Source organism: Chiloscyllium plagiosum, unplaced genomic scaffold (genome assembly GCF_037043375.1).
Source record: "Chiloscyllium plagiosum isolate Xiang-an unplaced genomic scaffold, Cpla_swu_hap1 HiC_scaffold_5, whole genome shotgun sequence".
Classification (NCBI taxonomy): Eukaryota; Metazoa; Chordata; class Chondrichthyes; order Orectolobiformes; family Hemiscylliidae; genus Chiloscyllium; species Chiloscyllium plagiosum.
Genome location: NW_028270143.1, coordinates 71,214,862 through 71,237,079, shown reverse-complemented (window position 1 = coordinate 71,237,079; position 22,218 = coordinate 71,214,862). Strand labels below are relative to the sequence as shown.

Sequence of the window (22,218 nt, the reverse complement as noted above, 5' to 3'; positions counted from 1 at the left end):
ACTGAGGTTTCTAAAATGCAACATCCAGAACTTTTTCTGCAAGTAAATGGATAATAACAATGCACCTATAGAGTTACTACATAGAGCAGTCAGTAAAACCCTTTCTTCCATATTTTGAATTTAGTCTTTTGAAATAGATGTTTGCAAAAGATTTTGTGACAAAATAAGAATCATCATTTATACTGTATAGTATTGCACAAAATGATCCCAAAGCACTTCACAGCAATATTGAGACAACAAAAAAATGACACTGAGCCAACAGAGATAGAAGGACAAGTGATCAAAAGCTTGTAAAGAGGTTTTAAGACAGAGACACAGAGAGAGAGAGAGACAGAGAGAGAGAGAGAGGCAGGCTCAATAGTTTAGAGATGGAATTGCAGAGCTCAAAGTCTAGGCTTTAAGACATAGCCACCAGTGGTTGGGAAAACAATAGGAGGATACACAAGAGACCAAGTTGGAGAACACAAATTACAAAGCGTATGAGATACAAAATTTGACTGGTTCTCAGAAATCTGTCAGACATTTGAGGGTCACTTATTTTCTTCTAAATGGTCTGAAAACAAATTGGTAAATTTAGAAGTTGTAGCTATGGTTGCAATTAAAGCAAAATTATACAAACCTACCAAGTATTGCCAGCACCATGGTACCTTTAAGAACTTCCATGGAGCCTGAGCAGACGAAATAGATGGCCTGCAATGCATCTCCCTGTCGAAGGAGGTACTCGCCTGGAGCACAGAAAGAAGTTTTGATGTGTAGAGAGAGAGACCTAAGGCAGCCACGGCTGGCAGAGGCAAACAGAGAAAGTTGTAGGATTTCCTTGTTCAAGTGCATAGTGATGTCTGACCTCAGCTCATCTGGAAAATCCTTTAAAAGCTATGGAAATGACAAGAGTTAATATGCATTGAAATAAGTAATGACATAGCTGCCTGCAAAAGAACAGAGGAGGGTCTGAAATCCCCTCAGGAAAAAAAATCACAAGAATTAGTTAAAAATGTGTTAAATAGTAAAATCTAGTAGATATCCACAATAATCACTGATATCGGCATTGTCGGTTGTCGTTTAATTGAAATTAATTAATTGCATGAAGACATGATCATAGTTTTCAAAATAGTTTTAAGCTGAAATATCCATTAATGACTGCAAGAGATAATTAGATGGAATTTAAATGAAACAAAATGCATTTCAGAATCTCCCCATGGAATCTCTCTTTGTTCCATCTATAATACAATTAACAGTATGGTATAAATGCTAATGTCGTATTACAAAGATTCAATTAAAACTTTTTAACAAGTTCATAGACACAAAAATACACATGCTTCCACATCATAATGTGTCTCCTGAGACTGGTTAGATTAATTTTAAAGATATACATAAATACACATACATGGTGCAGAGACTAACTAGATCAACCAGATAGATGAGAATTTTGTAAACTGATACAACCATGAGCTAAGCATTAAAAGTACTTATTGAACTGCAACACAAATATACAATTATCTTTTCAGCTTAAGTGTTAAAAACTGCCAAATCTCCTCTCAAAATGAGAGAGATTATCTCCACTGCTCTTGATTGCTATCCTATCAGTTTATTTTCAAATTTTCTCTTTGATTTTCTCACCAGGCTGATAGTGATTAATTTTGAGTGATGCACATTTGGCGTTGATGTTCTTTGGGGTGCCATCATCTCCCTGTGACAGTGCACTTTGATGGTATGAAAGGCAGATTTATTATCACTTTCAACTGATAAAATAAGCAATAACAGGCAAATATATTTGTGCAAAAGAGAGAAAAGAAAGTAAAAATCAGCATTTGTACCATGCCTTATCTCATCTTAGGAAAACTCCAAAGTGTTTCACTAATGAAATACCTTCAAAGTAACAGTCTCTGTTATGTAAGCAAAAATGACTTTATGGTGTTAGCAACGATGATCCAGTGCAAGTGAGGATCATGTTAAAGCACCATGACAGGCTGATATAAGCAAACAGGTTTGGGATAATGCCAAAAATAAGAGTGAAGACCAATAACTTACAACTGGACAGTGCTCTGCTTATAGCAATAAAAACAAATTAAAAGAGATGAAAATGAATGGTTGGATTATTGGTCCAGATCTCCTGGTCTTGAGATCATTGAAGGCTAGGCACAAAGCTCAAAATGTGTGTTAGGACCTGCACAAAGACTCCAAAACCCATCCCCACCCAGTTCTAAAAACCTCTCCCCCTACCCTCTTGTCTAACTATCCCTGACAACCTGACCACTCCTCCTGATCAAGCCTCTCATCACCAAAGCAACATTTACTTTTAATCTTGATTACCCCAATTCCCTAGCAATCCCCCAACCTGACTAATTTCAACCTGACTACTCCATCTGACCCTACAATCCCATACCCACTTATCCACCTGTTGCCCCACTCACCTACCACTCCACTTGTCTGCCACTTCATCCACCTGACATCTAACTTACTTACCTCAACCACCCTACTCACTTTCCTCACCTATCATTTCCATCAGAACACTCTGCCTATTCACTCATTCACCAGATGTCCAGGACACATGCACTAAACAGCCCCACCACCCTGTGGCCGAACACTTTAACTCCCCCTCCTACTCCGCAAAGGACATGCAAATCCTGGGACTCTTCCACCGCCAAACCTCCAGTGCCTGGAAGAAGAACGCCTCATTTTCCACCTTGGGACTCTTCAACAACACGGGATCAAGGTAGATTTCACCAGTTTCTTCATATCCCCTGCCCCTGCCTTATCCCAGGGCCAAACTTCTAACTCGGTACCACCCTCTTGCACTCTCCTACCCATCCAAGTTTCTTCCCACCTATCCGCTCTACCCTCCTTTCTGACCTATCACCATCACCTTCTCCCTCCATCTATGAATCGCACTCCCAGCTATCTTTCCCCCCACACTGATGAAAGGCTTATGCTCAAAACGTTGATGCCCCTGCTCCTCGGATGCTGCCTGACCAGCTGAGCTTTTCCAGCACCACACTTTTCGACTCTGATCTCCAGCATCTGCAGTTCTCACTTTCTTCACACAGACGCTACAGAGCTGTGAAGAAGCCTCTCAAAAGATTATATCTCCCTGTTGCTGTCAAAGATGATTCAAGGAATAACACACAGGGGACTGGCTGAATAATGTCATAAGCCACAAAAAGAAAGCTCAAGTCATTTATTCAGTCATACGTTCTGAATAATATGTTACATTCTCGAACCTTTCTGTAGATTTGGAGTAATCCTTATTTTTGAAATAGATAGTGATTAAGCAGCTACGTGTCCTTAAATTTTCAATTACATTTATATTATCCGTGTGTGACACCAATTTCTCTCCTGCCAGAATTGGAGCTGCTGAGCTTTGGGCTATATTGTGCCATATGTTGTGGGAGGGTGGAATGAGGTATCCTAAGATTATGAACATGAGACCAGAATACTTTATTTGGAAGAAAACATGTGCTCTTTTGAGAAATTGAAAATCTTCCAGTGAAAACACCATTCTTCTCTTTACTAACTTGAAACTCAGCCTCCAATGCAGTGAACAGCTATAAATATTTTACATATTTATTAGGTGGTCGGATTGATAATAACAGCATGTCTAATAACACAAAAATCTATTCTCACAGAAAGAAAAACTATGGAAAGAAATGGAGTCAGAGGGTCATAGAGTAATACAGCACGGAAACAGACACTTCGGTCCAACTCGTCCATATTGACCAGATATCCTAAATTAATCTAGTCCCATTTACCAGCACTTGGCCCATAACCCTCTAAACCCTTTCTATTCATCCACCCATCCAGATGACTTTTAAATGTCATAATTGTACCAGCATCCACCACTTCCTTTAGCAGCTCATTCCATACACACATCACCCTCTGTTTGAAAAGATTACCACTCAGATCCTTTTTAAATCTTTTCCCTCTCACCTTAAATCTATTCCCTTTGGTTTTGGATTCCCCGACCCTGGGAAAAAGAACTTGGCTATTTACCCTTTCCATGCCTCTTGTGATTTTAAAAGCCTCTATAAGGTTATCCCTCATCCTCTGACATTCCAGGGAAAATAGCCCCAGCCTGTTCAGCTTTTCCTACAACTCAAAACTTCCAGTCTTGGCGACATCCTTATAAACATTTTTTTCTGCACCCTCTCAAGTTTAACAACATCCTTCCCGTAGAAGGGTCACCAGAATTGTATGCACTATTCCAAAAAGGGCTTAACCAATGTTTTGTACAGCCACGATGTGACATCCCAACTCCTATACTCAATGCATTGACCAATGAAGGCAAGCATACCAAATGCTTTCTTCACCACCTCCAATTTCAAGGAACTATGCATCTGCATTCCTTGGTCTCTTTATTCAGCAACACTCCCCAGAAACTTACCATTAAGTGTATAAGTCTTGCCCTGGTTCGCCTTAGCAAAATGCAACACTTCACACTGATATAAGTCAAACTCTATCTGCCGCTCCTCGGCCCATTGGCCAATCTGATCGAGGTTCCATTGTACTCTGAGATAATCTTCTTCACTGTCACTACGCACCTATTTTGGTGTCATCTACAAACTTACTAATCATACCTCCTATGTTCACATCCAAATCATTTATATAAATAAGGAAAAGCAGTGAACCCAGCACCAGTGCTTACAGCACACCACTGGTCACAGGCCTTCAGTCCAAAAAGCAGCACAATCCTCTGTCTCTTACCTTCAAGCTAATCATATATCCAGTTGGTTAGCTCTCCGGATCCCATGTGATCTAACTTTACTAAAACTGAACTAATAGCATGAAAATGATACTTAGTGCAGGGACGGAAAAGAAAACAAAAACAGAATATTACCTAATACACCTGAAACCATAACTAATACTGAGGCTGTCCATCTTATTCAAAACATTGATGGTAGTAATCATGTATCCACAAACTGCTGGAGTTAAACATCAGAAGTAATCCTTTTACTTAAATTATGATCCACACATTAAAATTATGTGCTTATTAGCGGAGATAACCAATACCATTAAAATAATAAATCAGAATCATTTTGCAAGTTGAAATTTACAGATATTAATTGGTAGAAGTCACCAAGTATTCACCCAGGCATTATATTGTAGGCGTACTTTCAATGTACTTATGACAGAAATGCACTGTACTATAACCATTCACTTTAAATAACACTCAAAATTAGAGGGGAAATTTAGTTATGCTGCAGGGAGAAATGCTGGGTAGGACTACACTTAGTGTTGGAATTGGAATCCTGCTGCATTTGCTGTTGTATGTTTTGAAAGCTTGAAATAAATGAAAAAGGATTTAAACTGCTCATTGTATTGTTGCCAGGGAGGCAGATTCAGCATTAATCATGAATTACTTTTTAAATTCACCCTAACATAACCAAATATTTTATCTGCTCATTGTTGAACACTACTCTCTGCTTATCAAAAATAAATTAAGGAAAGCTCATGCAATGTGATGCAGTTGTTCAATTTACTGAAATTGTCAGACATTATGTCTAAAAGTACCTGCTATTGGACACAATAGACACTAGCCCTGAAGGTGTGCCCAAAGCAGGAGGCGGTTTTGCCCACAACTCATTCTCTGTTTATGTCAGTGTGAATGAACAGTTATCATGGATCCCAATTGGAGACCTAGCAGCTTGACCACTGATAGGACAGCAAGCTAGAAGCAGCAGCGTGAAGCCACCCTTGTAAGAAGGGAATTTGGGTCAGGGTTACAGGGGAGAGGTAAGCCCTAGTGAGGTGCAGAGAGGGTTTATTTGAATATGAAGGTTTGCACAGGAACAGCACTTGCAGCTGATGGCTTTGCTTTGAGTCACAACGTGTCCAATTAGAAAGAACTACCCCAATGGCTGACAGGGTAAGTTGGCAGGAATTACTGAGTGATCTTCCAGCATGGCGGAGAGCCTGCACCACTGTAAAACAAAGCAATGATAGTGGGAAGAGGTTCTTAAGTTGTCCTTAATGGGCCATTTAAAGAACTCAATATATCTCTGGATGAGAAGGCCATCCTCCACTTGACCTGTTACTGATAAAATTCCAGGGTGTTGAGAAGATGGCAGACATTTCATTCCTTACCTTCCTTTCCCATTTACTGATCTCTCTACCTTCCAAAAGCCCCATTAAATGTGACCCAAGGAGTGGGTCAAGGGCAGACTCATGGAAAGAGGAGGAGAAAGGAAAGTGTTTGATTATTTTAAATGATTTTTTTTCTCTCCTTTGATATAAGCTGTGAGGTTTACATGTAGGATTTTAATTGAAGAGTGAATAGCTTTGTGTACGAATTTCTGTTGGATATTAGATTGTTTGGAAACTAATAAGGAAGTAATGGACGGCCTCAATGGTTGATTCGATTGTCCTGGAATTTGTTTATTTTTCACTGCTTACGGAAACTGCCCTTAACGGAGGATTTATAGTTTCACTTTTGTGCATCTGTGAGGCAGTCCTGTGAAGTCCTTGGAACAAGGTGGGAGTCTGGAACAGTGTTTCAGAGAAGGGAATGGTAGATAGAGTGAATTAGATTACAATGGAGTGAAGGGTTAGTGCTAGTCCCAGCCCCAAAGTAATGGGATAAACAAAGTCCGGAAAACACTACTTAAAGTTCGGTAGAGTGAAACATAGCTGTATGGGTGCTTCAGGAAGAAGCTATCAGTCACAAGTGACTTAAGGTACAGGGATTCTGGTGTGAGTATTATATGGCTGGTACTTTGGGGAGTGGGCCAGAGGTGTGTTCTGGGTTCTTCACAAAAGCTGTTTTGTTTCTTTTCTATACAATAATGCTTTGAGATTAATGGGATTATACTTGTACTGTATGTTTAATCTTTTTTTTTGAAATTGTATCATAAATAGATAGTTGGATTATTCTATTTTATCTCCATTTCTTTTATAATAGACTTCTGTTTTATTGTTAAACCAAATCTGCAGCATTGTCTGCTTATGTTTCAGTGGGAGGCCACTTCATTGAAAACAAATAAAAATACGATTTATAAAACTAGGTTCCTAATTAGGATCTGACTTCGCCAGTAAAATATCAGCTGGGATGTCAACACTCCCGATTCAAGGACATAGATACAACTTGGAATGCTGTTTCAAAGAAGACTATGAGAAACAGCAACATGTTCAGGAGAGGGAAGCAAACAAGGTGTATGGACATGAGGTACATACATTGTGAATCCACTTTATCCAATGCACTGCATGTACTACCCACAATCTTATAGTGATGCTGTGTTTCAGAGGGATAGACTTGAAAAGGAAATCTAGCAAAAGAAATGCATAACATCATAATCCCAGAACTGGAGATGGAACAACAGTCTAATATCACCACTGTACTTCCAGTGAAAGTGATCCCAATCCACAACCCTTCATTACAGGGATGTTCTAAGCAATCATCCTAATTATGCAGAATAAGTGAGCATGCTGTGCACGGATTCACCGAACAGATGAAAGAAGCTGTGGATAAATATTCAAAGCCTAAAATTCACTTTAATACAAAACAGCAGCAAAAGATGCATTTTTTCAAAATAATATGCTGTAGCTTTCTCTGAGGCTCAGGGCAACATTGACCAATCATACTGTACTTCCAGCATCTGTTTTATGCTTCATTGAGAGGGCCAGAGTTTTATGAAATTTCAAATAATCTATAAACACAGAATGAGATCATGAATCTCATTCAATGCTCCATATATTTCTACAATTCAAGAATCCAAACTCTTCCACATATGACAAGAATGAAAAGGGGAAGAGAGAGATAACCCATGGAATACGATACACATGAAGTATATCACCAGCCTCTGTTTACCTAAAGAGCCAGGGAATACAGTAATGAAGTGATATGCAGGAACTGCCATGGAAATTCACATTGGTGGGCTCTGAAACCTTTTGTTTCCTCCTGTATGATACTCAACAGGACTCCCATAAATTACCCCTATTAGTACTCAAATGCAAAATCTTCTGAACCCCTGTCCAGAGCCGAACTACCAGATAGTTCAATGGGACATACAAGAAGGAAAATCGGGAACCAATCACACTGTGAGAAAGATGCAACTATGATTAAAATATTCATAGTTTTAACATTTTAATTGACTTTCAGTTATATATGAAAGTATTATTTCATTGTATCAAATGTAAATTAGGAAGGCAATTACCTCATTAGCATCAATTCCATTATTGACTGACCACGTTGTCTGGAAATACTCGAGCATTCGCTGTTTGAGCTGCTTTGGCAGATGATGGACTCGAATGAAATCCTTTAGATCTTTGATTCTGTGGTGATACAGAGACCACCTGGAGTACATGCGCTGAATGATGGCAGTTACATTCCCAAATACCAATGCATGCATCAGTGCTGAGAAGAAAGAAAAACAAATAGTTATAGATCATACAGCAATGTTGGCAAAGTAGGTCAGTTTACAGGATTGTAAAGCACCAGTGTGTATGGATGAGTGGGCTACCTGCTAAACGCAGTTCTTCATATTTCTGATCTTGCAATCCTGATAAACTGAACTCTGCACAATTTTGAACGAGAAGCTCATCAGAGTTAACAGCCAACTTACAGCTAGGAATTCTTACTGGGGTTAAAACTTGCAAATGTTTAGTAAGAGAATTCACCAAAATGTCTCTTATTTTCTCATATTAATTACTTTATGAGTTTTTCCACTATCGGGTAAAATCTAAAATAAGAACAGAAAATGCTTTCATAACAAATGTAATTATGTTGTTATTGTGTAACAATAACTAACATATTGAATCTACAAAGCTGTCTAGTTTGTGGTCAGCTTTCAATGTAATTGCAATGCTATTGATTTGATTACCACAGACTAATCAGGTCATTAAAAAAGGACTTTGGATGTGTTTAGTCCCCACATAAATCTGTTAACCATATTATTGTATTGTCCCACAAGCTATAACCAAAGAGCAATTCTTTATGGCAAATTATTTATTTGCAGCCAAACCCCTATTTCCACTGATTTAGCCTCTTCAATGAGAGTCCTTTAGTGTCCCCAGAATCCATATATAGAGGAAGGATAGTAGCATGTAGAAGCAGAAAGATAAATAAAGTGCATAATGGATGAGAGTGGTGCATAGACCTAGAGAAGAAAGTAGTTCCATACTATGGAGGAACAGATGAAGCTGGATAATGAGGAACACAATGACAGATTGCATCAAATGTGATGAGTAAGGTTGGAGAGCTAAAAGCACAAATAATCATGTGGGAATACAATTGTCATAAGAGAAATGTGGTTAAAGAATGGTGAGGACTTGAAGCTAGATATCCAAGGATACAAAGTGTTCAGCAAGAATTAGAGAAGGGAAAAAGGGAGTTGGATAGCAGTATTGATTCGGGAGAATTGGAAAAAGAGGATGTTCTTGAGGTAATAATCCACAGGGTCTGATCTTTAGTTTGTGCCCTCACTCCTCAGACATTTAGCAGAATATAGTCTCAGATTTATCTATGTTGGCAGTATTCACAAGAGGACAGAGTAAGAAAGATTGTAAAATATGCAAAAAGTGACAAAAAAAGCCAAAAAACAAATCAAGTATCAGACACAAAACAAGAGTGACAAAAACCAGAAGTACAAAGAATAACAAAAGGGATTGAGCAAAAAGTGGCAAGACAAATGATATGACGTAATTAATTATTAGGTCTGGGCAGCAAGCAGAAAATATAATCCAGCAAGAAATATGCTTTGTTATAAAGCGTTAAAGCATATTGTTATTGAGATTAACATATACTAACCAAAACCAGAAGAATATATTAGTGTAGAACTAAATTTTACTTGCCACTAATTTCGTTTTAATCCCTAGCCTGTACTGATGTGACAGTTTTCATTTTGCTTAGTTCTGCATTAACAATAATTTTTTTAAAATTTACTAGTGACAAATTAATTTGCTTTGTTGCTTGTGGGTGTCAGCGTTGCTGAAGATCCAAATGTGAAAAATGATCATAACTCCTTTAGCTACTTCCAATATGGTCGATGTTGTGTGCCTTGACACTCAAAATGAGATAGCACAGGTGTGCTGTGTGCATGCTGGAAGCTTGCAGCTTAGGCGGATCATGATGTCAAACCCGTCCTATTGCTCAGTTGACTGGACAGTTGATTTGAGATACAAAGTGATGCCAACAGCAAGAGTTCAATTCCTGAACTGGCTGAAGTTACCATGAAGGACTCTCCTTCTTGACGTCTTCCCTCACCTGAGGCATGGTGCCCCTCAGATTAAACGCCCAGCAGTCATCTCTCTGTAATCTCGCTTTCTAACTTTTTGATGCACAGTGTTTCTTCTTGGATCTCACGAGTCCAGTTAATGCACTCTCTCCTTTATGCATAAGCTCCACCACATGAGGGGCCTTCACCAGCATTACAGAAAGGGTAGGCCATCCAACTACTAGGTTTGATTTATTTGTGGAGTCATGGAGTCATACAGCACAGCAACAGACCCTTCAATCCAACTCAGCTGCGCCAACCAGACATCCCAATCTGATCTAGTCCCATTTGCCAGAATTTGGACTGGGACTGGGTATCCCTCTAAACCTTTACTATCCATATATCCACCCAGATGCTTCCACCACTTTCTCTGGCAGCTGGTTCCAGACACACACCACCTTCTATGTGAAAAAGTTACAGATCAGATCCATTTTACACCTTTCCCCTCTCACCTTAAACCTCGGCCCTCTAGCTTTTGACTCCCCCCACCCGAGGAAAAGGACCTTGGCTATTTACCCTATTCCTGCTCCTCATGATTTTTACACTTTCATAAGGCCACCCCTCATTTTTTCTAGTGAACAGTTAATTACTGTATCTCGTTGTATTCAGTTGTGCTAACCCAGCTTTCTATAAACCATGGCAGTGAATATTTTTGACAATAAAAACCTCTGCAAATCAACACAAGTTCAACTGTCCAAAGCAGTTGTCATCACCACATTCCTGCTCTGCAGTGAGACCTGGGCTGGGTATCAGCAACGCACAAGTGTGTTGGAGAAATTGCATCAAAATCCCTCTGCCACATTAATGAGCGGTCCATTGAACAAACACTAGTGTCCTTCTTAAAGCAATCTGCACCAAGATCCAGGTAAAACTCCTGACAAATTAAATACAATGGACTGGACACTATCCATTTGGTCGATAAATATCTTCCCTGTCATGTCTTGTTTTCTCACCACCTACGTTCTGGGAAAGAGCAAGAGAGCTTTACAAAGACATTCTGAATCTCCCCTTGAAGTGAGGTAGCGTTGATGTTTATGCCTGGGAATAGTCATTCAAAAGTATATCAACCCTTATGTCAAACTGCATCACACATTGAGTCTAAACAATAAGGCAGGGGAGGAGAGACAAGGAAACAAATCTTACACTCCAGCTCCACTACAGTACCTTGTGGGATGGCTTACCTTATGTATCCAAAGTTGAGCAAGTCAAGAATATTCCTTTTGAGTTACAGAGATCCAAAACAGAAACTCATGATTCTAACTAAATGTAATCTGAGTTGAGCGCCATCCAAAGATGAATGTGCCTTGTGTTATTAGAGGATTTCTGCAATTTATTTGAATTTTTCAAAGGACTGATGCTGGCTCCTGTCATTGACGTTAAAGGAATTGACATTGTCAAGACTAATTCAGAGTGGGTCAATAGTTGCAGCCCTCTTGGGTATCACTGATTTGGATAAACAGCATACAAAGCAAAAGAGAGAAAAAGGGAGGCTCTCAGTATCCCTCAGAATCCTTTAAGGAGCACTTCTCTAATCCCACCTCACCAATGACCAGCGTCTGAGGCATCTACATTTCACCAAGGCAGGTAATGAAATGGGTCACCTCCTATAACTCATGCTGCATCCTCACAATCAGGCAAGGATGGCATTGCCAGTGTTGTCAATGTTTCCCTGAGTTTTTATGCCAGTGGATCTTTCAAGGAGGAAGCAGCCAACCTGAGCAACAATTCACAGTTCACTACACATCACAGCATCAGGAAGGTGACAGTGGCTCTGTGTAAAATGCATTGCTACCTCACTGGCTAGAAAGAAGCACCAGGGAGTAAATGGATTTGGGAGGATATGGGGATTCCAATGGTGCAGGGAGCCAGTGAGTGCACACATGTGGCTCTGTGGGTCTCATACATAATTTCAGCACAAAGGCTACCATTCATTCCCATTAGATGATGTCAGATCATGCTGAGAAGGTCCTCTGACTGAATGCCTGATATATTAGGAGCAGCCACAACCCATTAATTCTGCACATCAGCCACCATCTTTGACACGCCGTAAAGGACCTGCCGGGAGGTGGGGGATACAGCTTTTAGATTTGTCCTACAATTCGAAACATGCAGAAACCAGGATTCTTGTGGAGCAAACTGCAGCAATGCTGAAGGAATCCTTATAGTATTTCGAGGGAAATATGTCACCCTCTTCCCTCACCTACACTCCTTACAATCATCAGCGCTCATCTCCAAAGTTGTGGCAGTCTGCTCCGTAACTCTGCCCTTTCAAGCAGTAACCACCTCCAGATGAAGGGAAGAAGAACGATCACCCCCCTGCTCTGGATGGGCTGTCTGTGACTGGATACTTGGAATACAGTTCTCCTGAGATGTCATTCCTGCATCATAGCTGTTGTAGAATTCTGCATCTCTTAAATCATCTGCTGCATCAGAGCATCCTCATGACTCAATTTTATTGAAAGTAAGCTAATCAATAAAAAGCACCCCACAATAATCTTATTTAACTATATCCAATAAAACTTCTAAAAATCCACGGACCAAACTGTCCATTACCTTGTTGTCTGTGTTGTGGGTGCCTCAGCCTGACCTGGTGCTCCCTACTCAGTGGTTGCAATATGGCTGGTGGGAACCTGAGGAATTTCCCAGGAAGGGACTGTGGAATAGTGTTGTAGGATGATCTTGAACACCTCTGGCCCTTTCATTTCTGGCTTCAAACTGGCTGATGCCAGAATGGGCATCTGAAGTCTGGGCTGGTTCAGAGGCAAAAGCAGGGGCTCCAAGATGTTGACTGGCTTCTGCCTTTGCTGCAGTAGAGGCTGAGACATTGGCTGTCAGATGGTCTATCATGGCAGGAAGGCAAGTATTCACATGGAGTTGGCTTCCACGCTGCAAATTATTTGCACAAAACTGGAGCCAGGCATCAGCATGTTCCTTGATAGTGGCAAGAGACTATCTAACAGGCCTGCCAATGCAATCAGCATCTTTGTCTTGTTGCCTAGCAGTGTTTTTCCTGTAAGCCACCACATCACATCTGCGTCTTCAGCAACAGAACAGTTTGACTTTGCCTGCAGGTGGGCTGGCACATGAACTCGCTTTTTCTCTGGCCTGGTCCCCTTGTGCCTGTGTGCTGCTCCTGACTCGGTATTACCCTCTAACATTCCCTCACTGCCAGTATCTAGTGGCTGCAAGGGTCAGATATCGTGACAATGCTTTTTCAGCACGTTTGTTGTTCCTCTCAGCTTTCATGAAGAGGCTGCACCATCTGGTGTGGTTGCAACAGTTCAGGGCTATGTGAAAGCAGAAATACAAAGTCAGAGGCTTGGAATGAGGAAACAATAGTGATCCATTGTCTGTCATCTCGCACTTAACGTGAAAAAGCTGGATAATGGTGAAGTGGTATATTGAGAATTGGCAAAGGCAGGGATAAAAATATCTTCATGATCTCAGCAATGGCAGGTACAATGGGGTCAGTAAAGCCATCTTCTCCAAAGGCCTCAGTCAAAGCAGGCTTGTTTATCCCTCATCAGCTCTCTATTGTCCTCCATGGTTATGGATTACAATGCCTTGAGGGCAGTTTTCTGTAAGTCTGTTGCAATTTGTTTAGTTATGTGCCTGTGCTAGCTGAATAGCTGGAGCTATGGGGGAGTATTGGAAGGTTGAGTGAGAATGGAAACACTGGTATATATGTGAGGGCGAGTGGATTAACTGAATTAGACTGGAATACATAGAATAGACAGAGCAGAGGTGGGGGGTAAAGATGTTCACGGAGTACTGGGAGATGTTGATGGAGCAGTGGGGGAGGTGTTGTTGGAGCCAAGATGGGGGGATGTTGATGGAGCAGTGGGGGAGATGTTGGTGGAGCTGGGATGGGGAGATGTTGATGGAGCAGTGGGGGAGGTGTTGGTGGAGCTCAGGATGGGGAAATGTTGATGGAGTGGTGGGGGAGGCGTTGGTGGAGCCAGGATATGGAGATGTAGATGCAGCGGTGGGGGACGTGTTGGTGAAGCTGGGATGGGGAAATGTTGATGGAGCGGTGGGGGAGGTGTTGGTGGAGTGGGGATGGGGAGATGTTGATGGAGCGGTGGGGGAGGTGTTGGTGGAGCTGGGATAGGGAGATGTTGATGGAGCGGTGGGGGAGGTGTTGGTGGAGCTGGGATGGGGTGATGTTGATGGAGCGGTGGGGGAGGTGTTGGTGGAGTGGGGATGGGGAGATGTTGATGGAGCAGTGGGGGAGGTGTTGGTGGAGTGGGGATGGGGAGATGTTGATGGAGCTGTGGTGGAGGTGTTGGTGGAGCTGGGACGGGGAGATGTTGATGGAGCAGTGGGGGAGGTGTTGGTGGAGTGGGGATGGGGAGATGTTGATGGAGCGGTGGGGGAGGTGTTGGTGGAGTGGGGATGGGGCGATGTTGATGGAGCGGTGGGGGAGGTGTTGGTGGAGCTGGGATGGGGAGATGTTGATGGAGCGGTGGGGGAGGTGTTAGTGGAGCGGGGATGGGGAGATGTTGATGGAGCGGTGGGGGAGGTGTTGGTGGAGCTGGAATGGGGAGATGTTGATGGAGCGGTGGGGGAGGTGTTGATGGAGCTGGGATGGGGCGATGTTGATGGAGCGGTGGGGGAGGTGTTGGTGGAGCTGGAATGGGGAGATGTTGATGGAGCGGTGGGGGAGGTGTTGATGGAGCTGGGATGGGGCGATGTTGATGGAGCGGTGGGGGAGGTGTTGGTGGAGCTGGAATGGGGAGATGTTGATGGAGCGGTGGGGGAGGTGTTGATGGAGCTGGGATGGGGCGATGTTGATGGAACAGCGGGGGAGGTGTTGGTGTTGCCGGGATGGGGCGATGTTGATGGAGCAGCGGGGGAGGTTTTGGTGGAGCCAGGATGGGGAGATTTTGATGGAGCGGTGGGGGTGGTGTTGGTGGAGCCGGGATGGGGAGATTTTGATGGAGCAGTGGGGGTGGTGTTGGTGGAGCTGGGATGGGGAGATGTTGATGGAGCGGTGGGGAAGGTGGTGGTGAAGCCGGGATGGAGGGATGTTGATGGGCAGAGGAGACCATATGCTCCCATTTCCTCTCTGGATCCCATACTGGGATGGCTTCTTTCTTCTTTTCTCGCAATCCCCTTGATAATACCTGCAGTGCCACGTTATATAACCTGGCATCCCTCATGAGATCCAATAGAGTGATGAAGTAGGACACTCCAGCTGGAGCTTGCCTGCTCTCTGCATTCCATTCCTTTTTCTCTCTCTCTCTCTTTCACTCCCTGTCTTTTTCCTCTTCAGCCAGCAACCTGGAGCAGAGTGGGTTCGGAGGACAGCAGCCCGGAGTGGAGAGGGGATGGAGGTCAACAGCCTGGGGCGGAGTGGGGATGGAGACCAGCAGCCTGGGGCGGAGTGGGGACGGAAACCAGCAGCCTGGGGCGGAGTGGGGATGGAGATCAGCAGCCCGCAATGGAGAGGGGATGGAGACCAGCAGCCTGGGGCAGAGTGGGGATGGAGGTCAGTGCCCGGAACGGATTGGGGATGGAGGCCAGCAGCCTGGGGCGGAGAGGGGTCGTAGGCCAGCGCCCGGTGCAGGGTGGGATCGGAGGTCAGTGCCTGGTGCAGGGTGGGATCGGAGGTCAGTGCCTGGTGCAGGGTGGGATCGGAGGTCAGTGCCTGGTGCAGGGTGGGTTCAGAGGTCAGCGCCTGGTGCAGGGTGGGATCGGAGGTCAGTGTCTGGTGCAGGGTGGGGTCGGAGACCAGCAGCCCGGAGCGGTGTGGGGACGGAGGTCAGCACCTGTTGCAGGGTGGGATCGGAGGCCATCAGTGGCTACTGTTTGGAAACCAGTGGAGCCCGGTCAGCCCGGTCACATAGAAGCCCTTATAGTTGGACTGTAATGTCTATCTGTTTAGCTTTATTTCTTATTTTCCTAACTTAAACCGCTACTATGTATATCTGTAATGCAGTGTAACTTTTCTCTTTATTTCTTTTATTTTTTGTATCTAAGACTGTACCTAGGTACTTTGTACTTAGGATGACACTGTGGGTTGGCGACTTTATACATTTTCCGCTGCACTCTTGTTGTTTTGTGACATGAGTACATGTGATCATAAACCTAATCCGAATTCGATGTGTTCCTGTTACATTTCTCTCTGACTGACATTTTCCTGACATTCTATGGATCCCACACAGGACTTTTGTCAGACAGCATGAAGTTACATCTAAAAGCTTTTCTTTTTCTGTAGAAGTCATTTTATTCTAAAAAAAAGCCACGCTTTGGAATTAACAGTTAAAAATATCTATAGTACTTTGAGGCACTGGTCCATTGTCAAGACACCGTGCTTTTCCTTGCAGCTAAATGTACTTGAGGCAATGACAGCAGTTCTCCTTGGAGATTGGTGGGATGGTTTTTAGCTGTTCAGGGTGAGTATGCACCATGTTAATCAGCTGCTTGTAGAGCATTGAACTTCATACTGAAGTCATTTAGGTGAGGAGGCAGCACAAAGTTGACATGCTTAAATTCTTAATTACATCCTAACTCAAAATCTAAAAGATTAAATGGTTTGGAAACATTTTGGTTTCATCAATAGATATTGATATCTCCATTATTAATTATGACTCTGTAACTGAGCACTACTATCGATAATAAATAAAGTATTGACTGAACACTGAAATGGAGATTGGAAAATGAACTAACCTGCATCATGACTCTTTTCAACAGAATTCATAAGTACACACTATGAATGGATGTAAGGTAAAGATAGAAACAAGAAGCTGGCGTAGGCCACTCGGCCCTTCAAGTCTGCTCTGCCATTCAGGATGATCATGGCTAATCTCTGTCTCAATGCCATAATCCTGCTTTCTCAGCATACCCCTTGATGCCTTTAAAATCTCAAACATTGAGTAAAGACCTTAATCATTTTAAAACTGTCAAAGAAACTGAATACACAGAGGCAAAAGTTTATAACTTGAAGTAAATAACATGATAGATAGACCAGTGAGGAGACTGATGAGGGATTCAACTGTATATGTACTTCCAGAGCTCCTCATTGGTCACCCATAAAATGTTCTACAGGATATCCACTTCCAGAGGTTTCAATGGAGTACAGCAGGTGACCGATGCACACACACTGCTGAATGCTAACTCCCAAGTTGAATTTCCAACCCAATAAATCTTATGCAGACAAGGTACATCAGAGCTCTACTGATGACACACAAAGATAAATGAACATACCTCCAATCAGCATTGTACAGATAGAAAAGATCTTCTCTGCCTCGGTATTGGCTGAGACATTTCCAAAGCCGACACTGGTCAGACTACTGAGTGTGAAGTAGAGAGCAGCAATGTAGGCACTTCTGATTCCAGGACCTCCCAGTGTGTTATTGTCATAATATGGAGTTTCAAGGCGTTTTCCCAATTCATGCAGCCAGCCTATAACCACAAAGTGAAAAAAAGTAATTACCAGTAGAACATGTCTTTAACTATTAAAGATGCAGGCGCACAGAATTAGGAATGGCCTATTTAATCCCTTGAGCCAGATCCGCCATTCAATTGGAGCATCATTGATACAAAGTTATCTCATCCTCATTTATCCATTATTATTTCATTTCCCATGAATAAAAATCTAAGCAAAGGAATGAAAGGTTATCTGTGGTAGGTGGAAATGTTTGAAAGCAGATTAGCCATGGTCTTATTGAATGGCTGAGCAGGCTTAAGGGGCAGATTGGCTTAATCCTGCTCCTAACTCATTTGTTCGTGTTTTCAAGACCTGTCCAATCCCATTCTGTAGCATTCTCTGTGGCAATTGTCCAGTCACAGCCTTATTTCTCTTCTCTGTCTGGGTATAAACCCACTGGGACCCAGTTTCAGCCATAGAGGCAATGATGCTGCTGCAAGGTGATCCCTTATAAAAGGCTAAGGTATACCACAAACTGAGCATTGGGACTCATTAGCATAAATTGGGCCTGGAGCTGTTGTCGCATGTGTGAATGTATACCTGCACTTACAATGTATTATAGGAGGAGGGCATTACTGGCTTGTCAATATTTATTACCGATGAGAAGGCGATGGTGAGCTGTCATCTTGAACTGTTGCAGTATATGTTGTGTAAGTACGATTCACAGTGATTTAAGGGAGGAAGTTCCAGCATTTGGCCCAGCAGCAGTGAGGGAGTAGTGATATAGATTAGATTAGAATAGATTCCCTACAGTGTCGAAACAGGCCCTTCGGCCCAACAAGAGCACACCGACCTTCCATAGAGCAACCCACCCTCCTCTGACTAATGCACCTAACACTTTGGGCAATTTAACATGGCCAATTCACCTGACCTGCACATCTTTGGACTGTGGGAGGAAACGGGACCACCCAAAGAGTTACTGCTGTGTAGCTACCAGATGGTGCACACTGCTGCTTCTGAGCTTTAGTAGAGAGAGGGAATATTAAAGGTAGTCAAGGAGGAACCAATCAAGGGTGCTGCTTGGTCCTGGATGGTGTCGTGTTTCTTGAGCGTTTTCGAAGCTGCACTCATCCAGGTAAGTGGAAAATATTCTATCAGGTTCCTCACTTCGCAAAAACAAATTGCTTGGGGGTGATTACTGAAAGACCACCGAAGGATCATGGACAGATAAAGTCCAGTTCTTGCAGAGGGGTCCCTAAAAAAACACATGTAACAAGTCTAATATTGGACTAGGGATGCCTGAAAAATTACCCAGCCTCAATCAGGTCGAACATCTTTCAGGTACTATTTAAACACGGGATATTTCTGCACAAAAATGTGAAGCATTGCACTAATCGCAGACCCATAAAAATGAGTGCAGCAAGATCTAGCTTCTATCATACCCACCTCTGCTTTGTGTCTAAACCTATTGAATTTGATCAGGTTTACAAAGATACATTGTGAGAAACTTTGGCCCAGATTTTCCAAGGGAACTGCAGCAGATGGTGAAATGTTTGCTGCTATCATGCTTGGGGTCCTGAGGGAGTACTGGCCTGCACACATACTGCACATAATATTTATCTGGAAACTTACATTTTTGGGCAAAATATGCCAATGGTTCCCCCCAAAATGTATCTGATTCTGATCTTTGAAGTTTACCCTACTTTTCAGTTGCTGTTAACCTCCAGTGAATCGGACACTTGGAGTTGTTTAGGGAAGACTTAAACAACACCCTCCACCTGCACTCTGATGTTCACTTTCCCCTACACCCCTGACAATGCTGACTTTACCACTCATTCACCCAGTCTCTCCTCCTGACAATTCTTAATACCTGCTCCTTCAAACTATGCCAATCCCCCCCCCCCCACCACCTCATACCCCAACAATCCTCAATATCTCATACTCTCATAGCCTGGACAATGGTGAAACATCCCACATCCTCACACCCCTCACACCCTTCAGGTGTCCAACCGCTCTCACCTGCAACAATATCCAACCTTACCACAAACCCACCAATGCACATTGTCCCCCCACACACCTGAAAGTGTTTAATTTTCACTTCCTAATAATGTTTGACCACCCTCACTTCTGACAATGCTCATGTGCCTGCCTGCAACATCCTGATATATCAGTGGATGGTTCTGAAGTAGTTAATCTTTTTGTTACATTGAGGTCCACCAAACCTGGTGATGTCATACACAATTTCTGGGTGGAGACAGTGAGTTCTGCTGAAGCTTTTGTAGGGAGCCTATGGTCCCTGGTCCTCGTAACTATAGATGCACCAATTGCTACCCTGCAATACACCTTCTTGATATGTTAGAACAGTGCCTCTTCTCTAGATACTCTGCTGTGGTGTATTCTCCACCACTAATCACTAGACAGGCCCAAGATCCAGCAGGATAGGTGATAGTAACTTGGCTCAAACAATTCTTACCCAGCGCCATGTACAAACAGCGCTGGCAAATATCAAAATGCACCAGGGTGGTCATCTGGTAAAATACCATGACCCTGACAATGCTCAAGTCCTCTCCCCAGTCAGCAATACTTCATCATCACTGTCCCAAAAGTCCTAGGAATCTTCACTTGTCCTCCTCCACAAATGCATATCTTAAACATTCAAAATAATTTTTAGAAAAGCTTTGAGCTTTAAAAAAGTGAACTTAGCATAACATTACAAACTTGCTGACCTGAAGGGGGTGATATCAGGAGAGAGCTGACCTTGCCGCTCTCCCTCTTCACCAGTTCTCTGTGACACACCTTCTCTCCATGACGTGGAGTCTCGGTTGATAGGATAAAGCAAGCATGTGCTTATAATAGTGGACAGTTGCTACCACCATGGCAACACTACTGATTAGAAGAGCTGGCTTAATAATTCAACATACTGCAATTTAACCATGAATTGGTGTGCTGATGGAAATGAAAAAGTTCAGGACCACAACTGCCTTCCTGTATTGTCCTCTTCCTGTGCTAAAGCTATCAGTTCTGGCTCCAAGAGGTGGTATGATTCTGTCACCACTGCCTTGGTGAATCACAGTCACTGAACACATCGCAGCCTGGATTTTAATGCCCCCTCCTTTCTCTCCATGGATAGATTAGTAGACAGTCAGCTATATAATCATTTCACACTATGCTGTTCACAGCACCTATCCACATGCCTCTGTATTTTTTCCGTCTCCTGTCGGCCCTGATCCCAGCTCCACTTGCCCCTTTTGCTGAGCCCTGTCAACCTCACCAACATACTTCCCAGTTTCTACAATGAGAATCTGTGAGGACAAGATGCAATTCCAGCAGTGACCAGCACTTCCAGTGGTGCTGTTGGGATCAGAGCTCTATTTGATTGGCCCATAGCTCTTGCAGGCAGGGCTTCATCTCTCAATGGGTATGGAAGTCTCGCCTCAAACCAAACTAACAGCAATGGCTGCAAGATGAGCCAGCAAAATGCAGCTGGACGCACCCCTTTAAACCACCAGAGTAAAATCTAGCCCCTCATACTGGAAGCCCAGCAAGTGCAGTATGACAAAAGACATGGAATTTTCCAATCACAAACCTTGATGTCATAACCCTGGAAAGGCTCTAAAAACTGTTTGACAAGTTTACACACGTGACTTCCATTTTTAATATGTACAAAGGCAGTTATAATGGAAAAATGTGGCAGTGAATTGGATCAGGTTAAGAGAAAGAGGGCATAGGGTGCTGAGGGGCAGGGGAGGTCCAGGATTCCGGGACCGATCAAAGATAATGGGAACTGCCGCCTGGGTGAGTGAACATTGAGTGAGAATGATGATGAATATTCTAAGAGTCAAAGAAGACAGATGTGATGAAGTAAGGATCAAAGGATGGCATGGTGGCATGGTGGTTAGCAGTGGTGCCTCACAGCACCAGGGACTCAGGTTTAATTTCACTCTTGGATGAGGAGGGAGTCTAAGTGGAGTTGCATGTTCTCCCTGTGTTCTGTGTGGGTGTCTGCTAGGTGTTCTGGTTCCTCCCACAGTCCAAAGACTGGTGAAGTGAATTGAATGATAAATGCAAGTCTGTGGGGATGGGGATGGAGTGCAGGCTGGGTCGAGGTAGAATGCTGTTTGGAGGGTTGGTGCAGACTCACTGGGGTGAATAGCCTTTTTCTGAACCACAGGTTTTCTATGAATCTATGATAGAGCAAAGATCAAAAATGACTGAGGGAGGATACAGAGTGATGGCTTCATGTTTCAGGCAGAGAGGAGACAGGTGCAAGAGACCCCGGGAGAAGTACCTGTCAGGAACAAGTTGAAGCTTTTGGAAGCAGAGACTGATGACACTGCCAGTTCGCAAGGCGGCCAAGTTTGTCCATCAAACGTTGCCACAGAGGCAGAGCGGAAGAGTCGGACATCACACAGAGCTGTGGTAATAGGGGACTCCATCGTGAGAGGAACTGACCGGGGTTTTTGTGGTAGCAGACGGGAGTTAAGGATGGTGTGTTGCTTTCCTGGTGCTAGAGTGAAAGACATCGCGGACAGAGTGCAGGAAATTCTCAAGGATGAGGGTGAAGAGCCAGAGGTGGTGGTACATGTCGGCACAAATGATGTCGGGAAGAAGAGGAGGAACATACTACAGTGAGACTTCGGAGAA

At 43.2% G+C, this 22,218-nt stretch overlaps 1 protein-coding gene across 1 annotated transcript in view; it reads right to left on the bottom strand.

The window, feature by feature from the left end:
• kcnh8 (potassium voltage-gated channel, subfamily H (eag-related), member 8) overlaps positions 1-22,218 on the bottom strand; it is a 452,253-nt gene that overhangs the window by 118,059 nt on the left and 311,976 nt on the right. The window contains exons 8-10 of the mRNA XM_043690211.2: positions 17,412-17,609; positions 8,145-8,344; positions 624-873 (exon numbers count right to left, since the gene is read on the bottom strand). Of these exons, the coding sequence (XP_043546146.2) occupies positions 624-873; positions 8,145-8,344; positions 17,412-17,609 (648 nt within the window). The remainder of the gene's footprint in view (positions 1-623; positions 874-8,144; positions 8,345-17,411; positions 17,610-22,218) is intronic.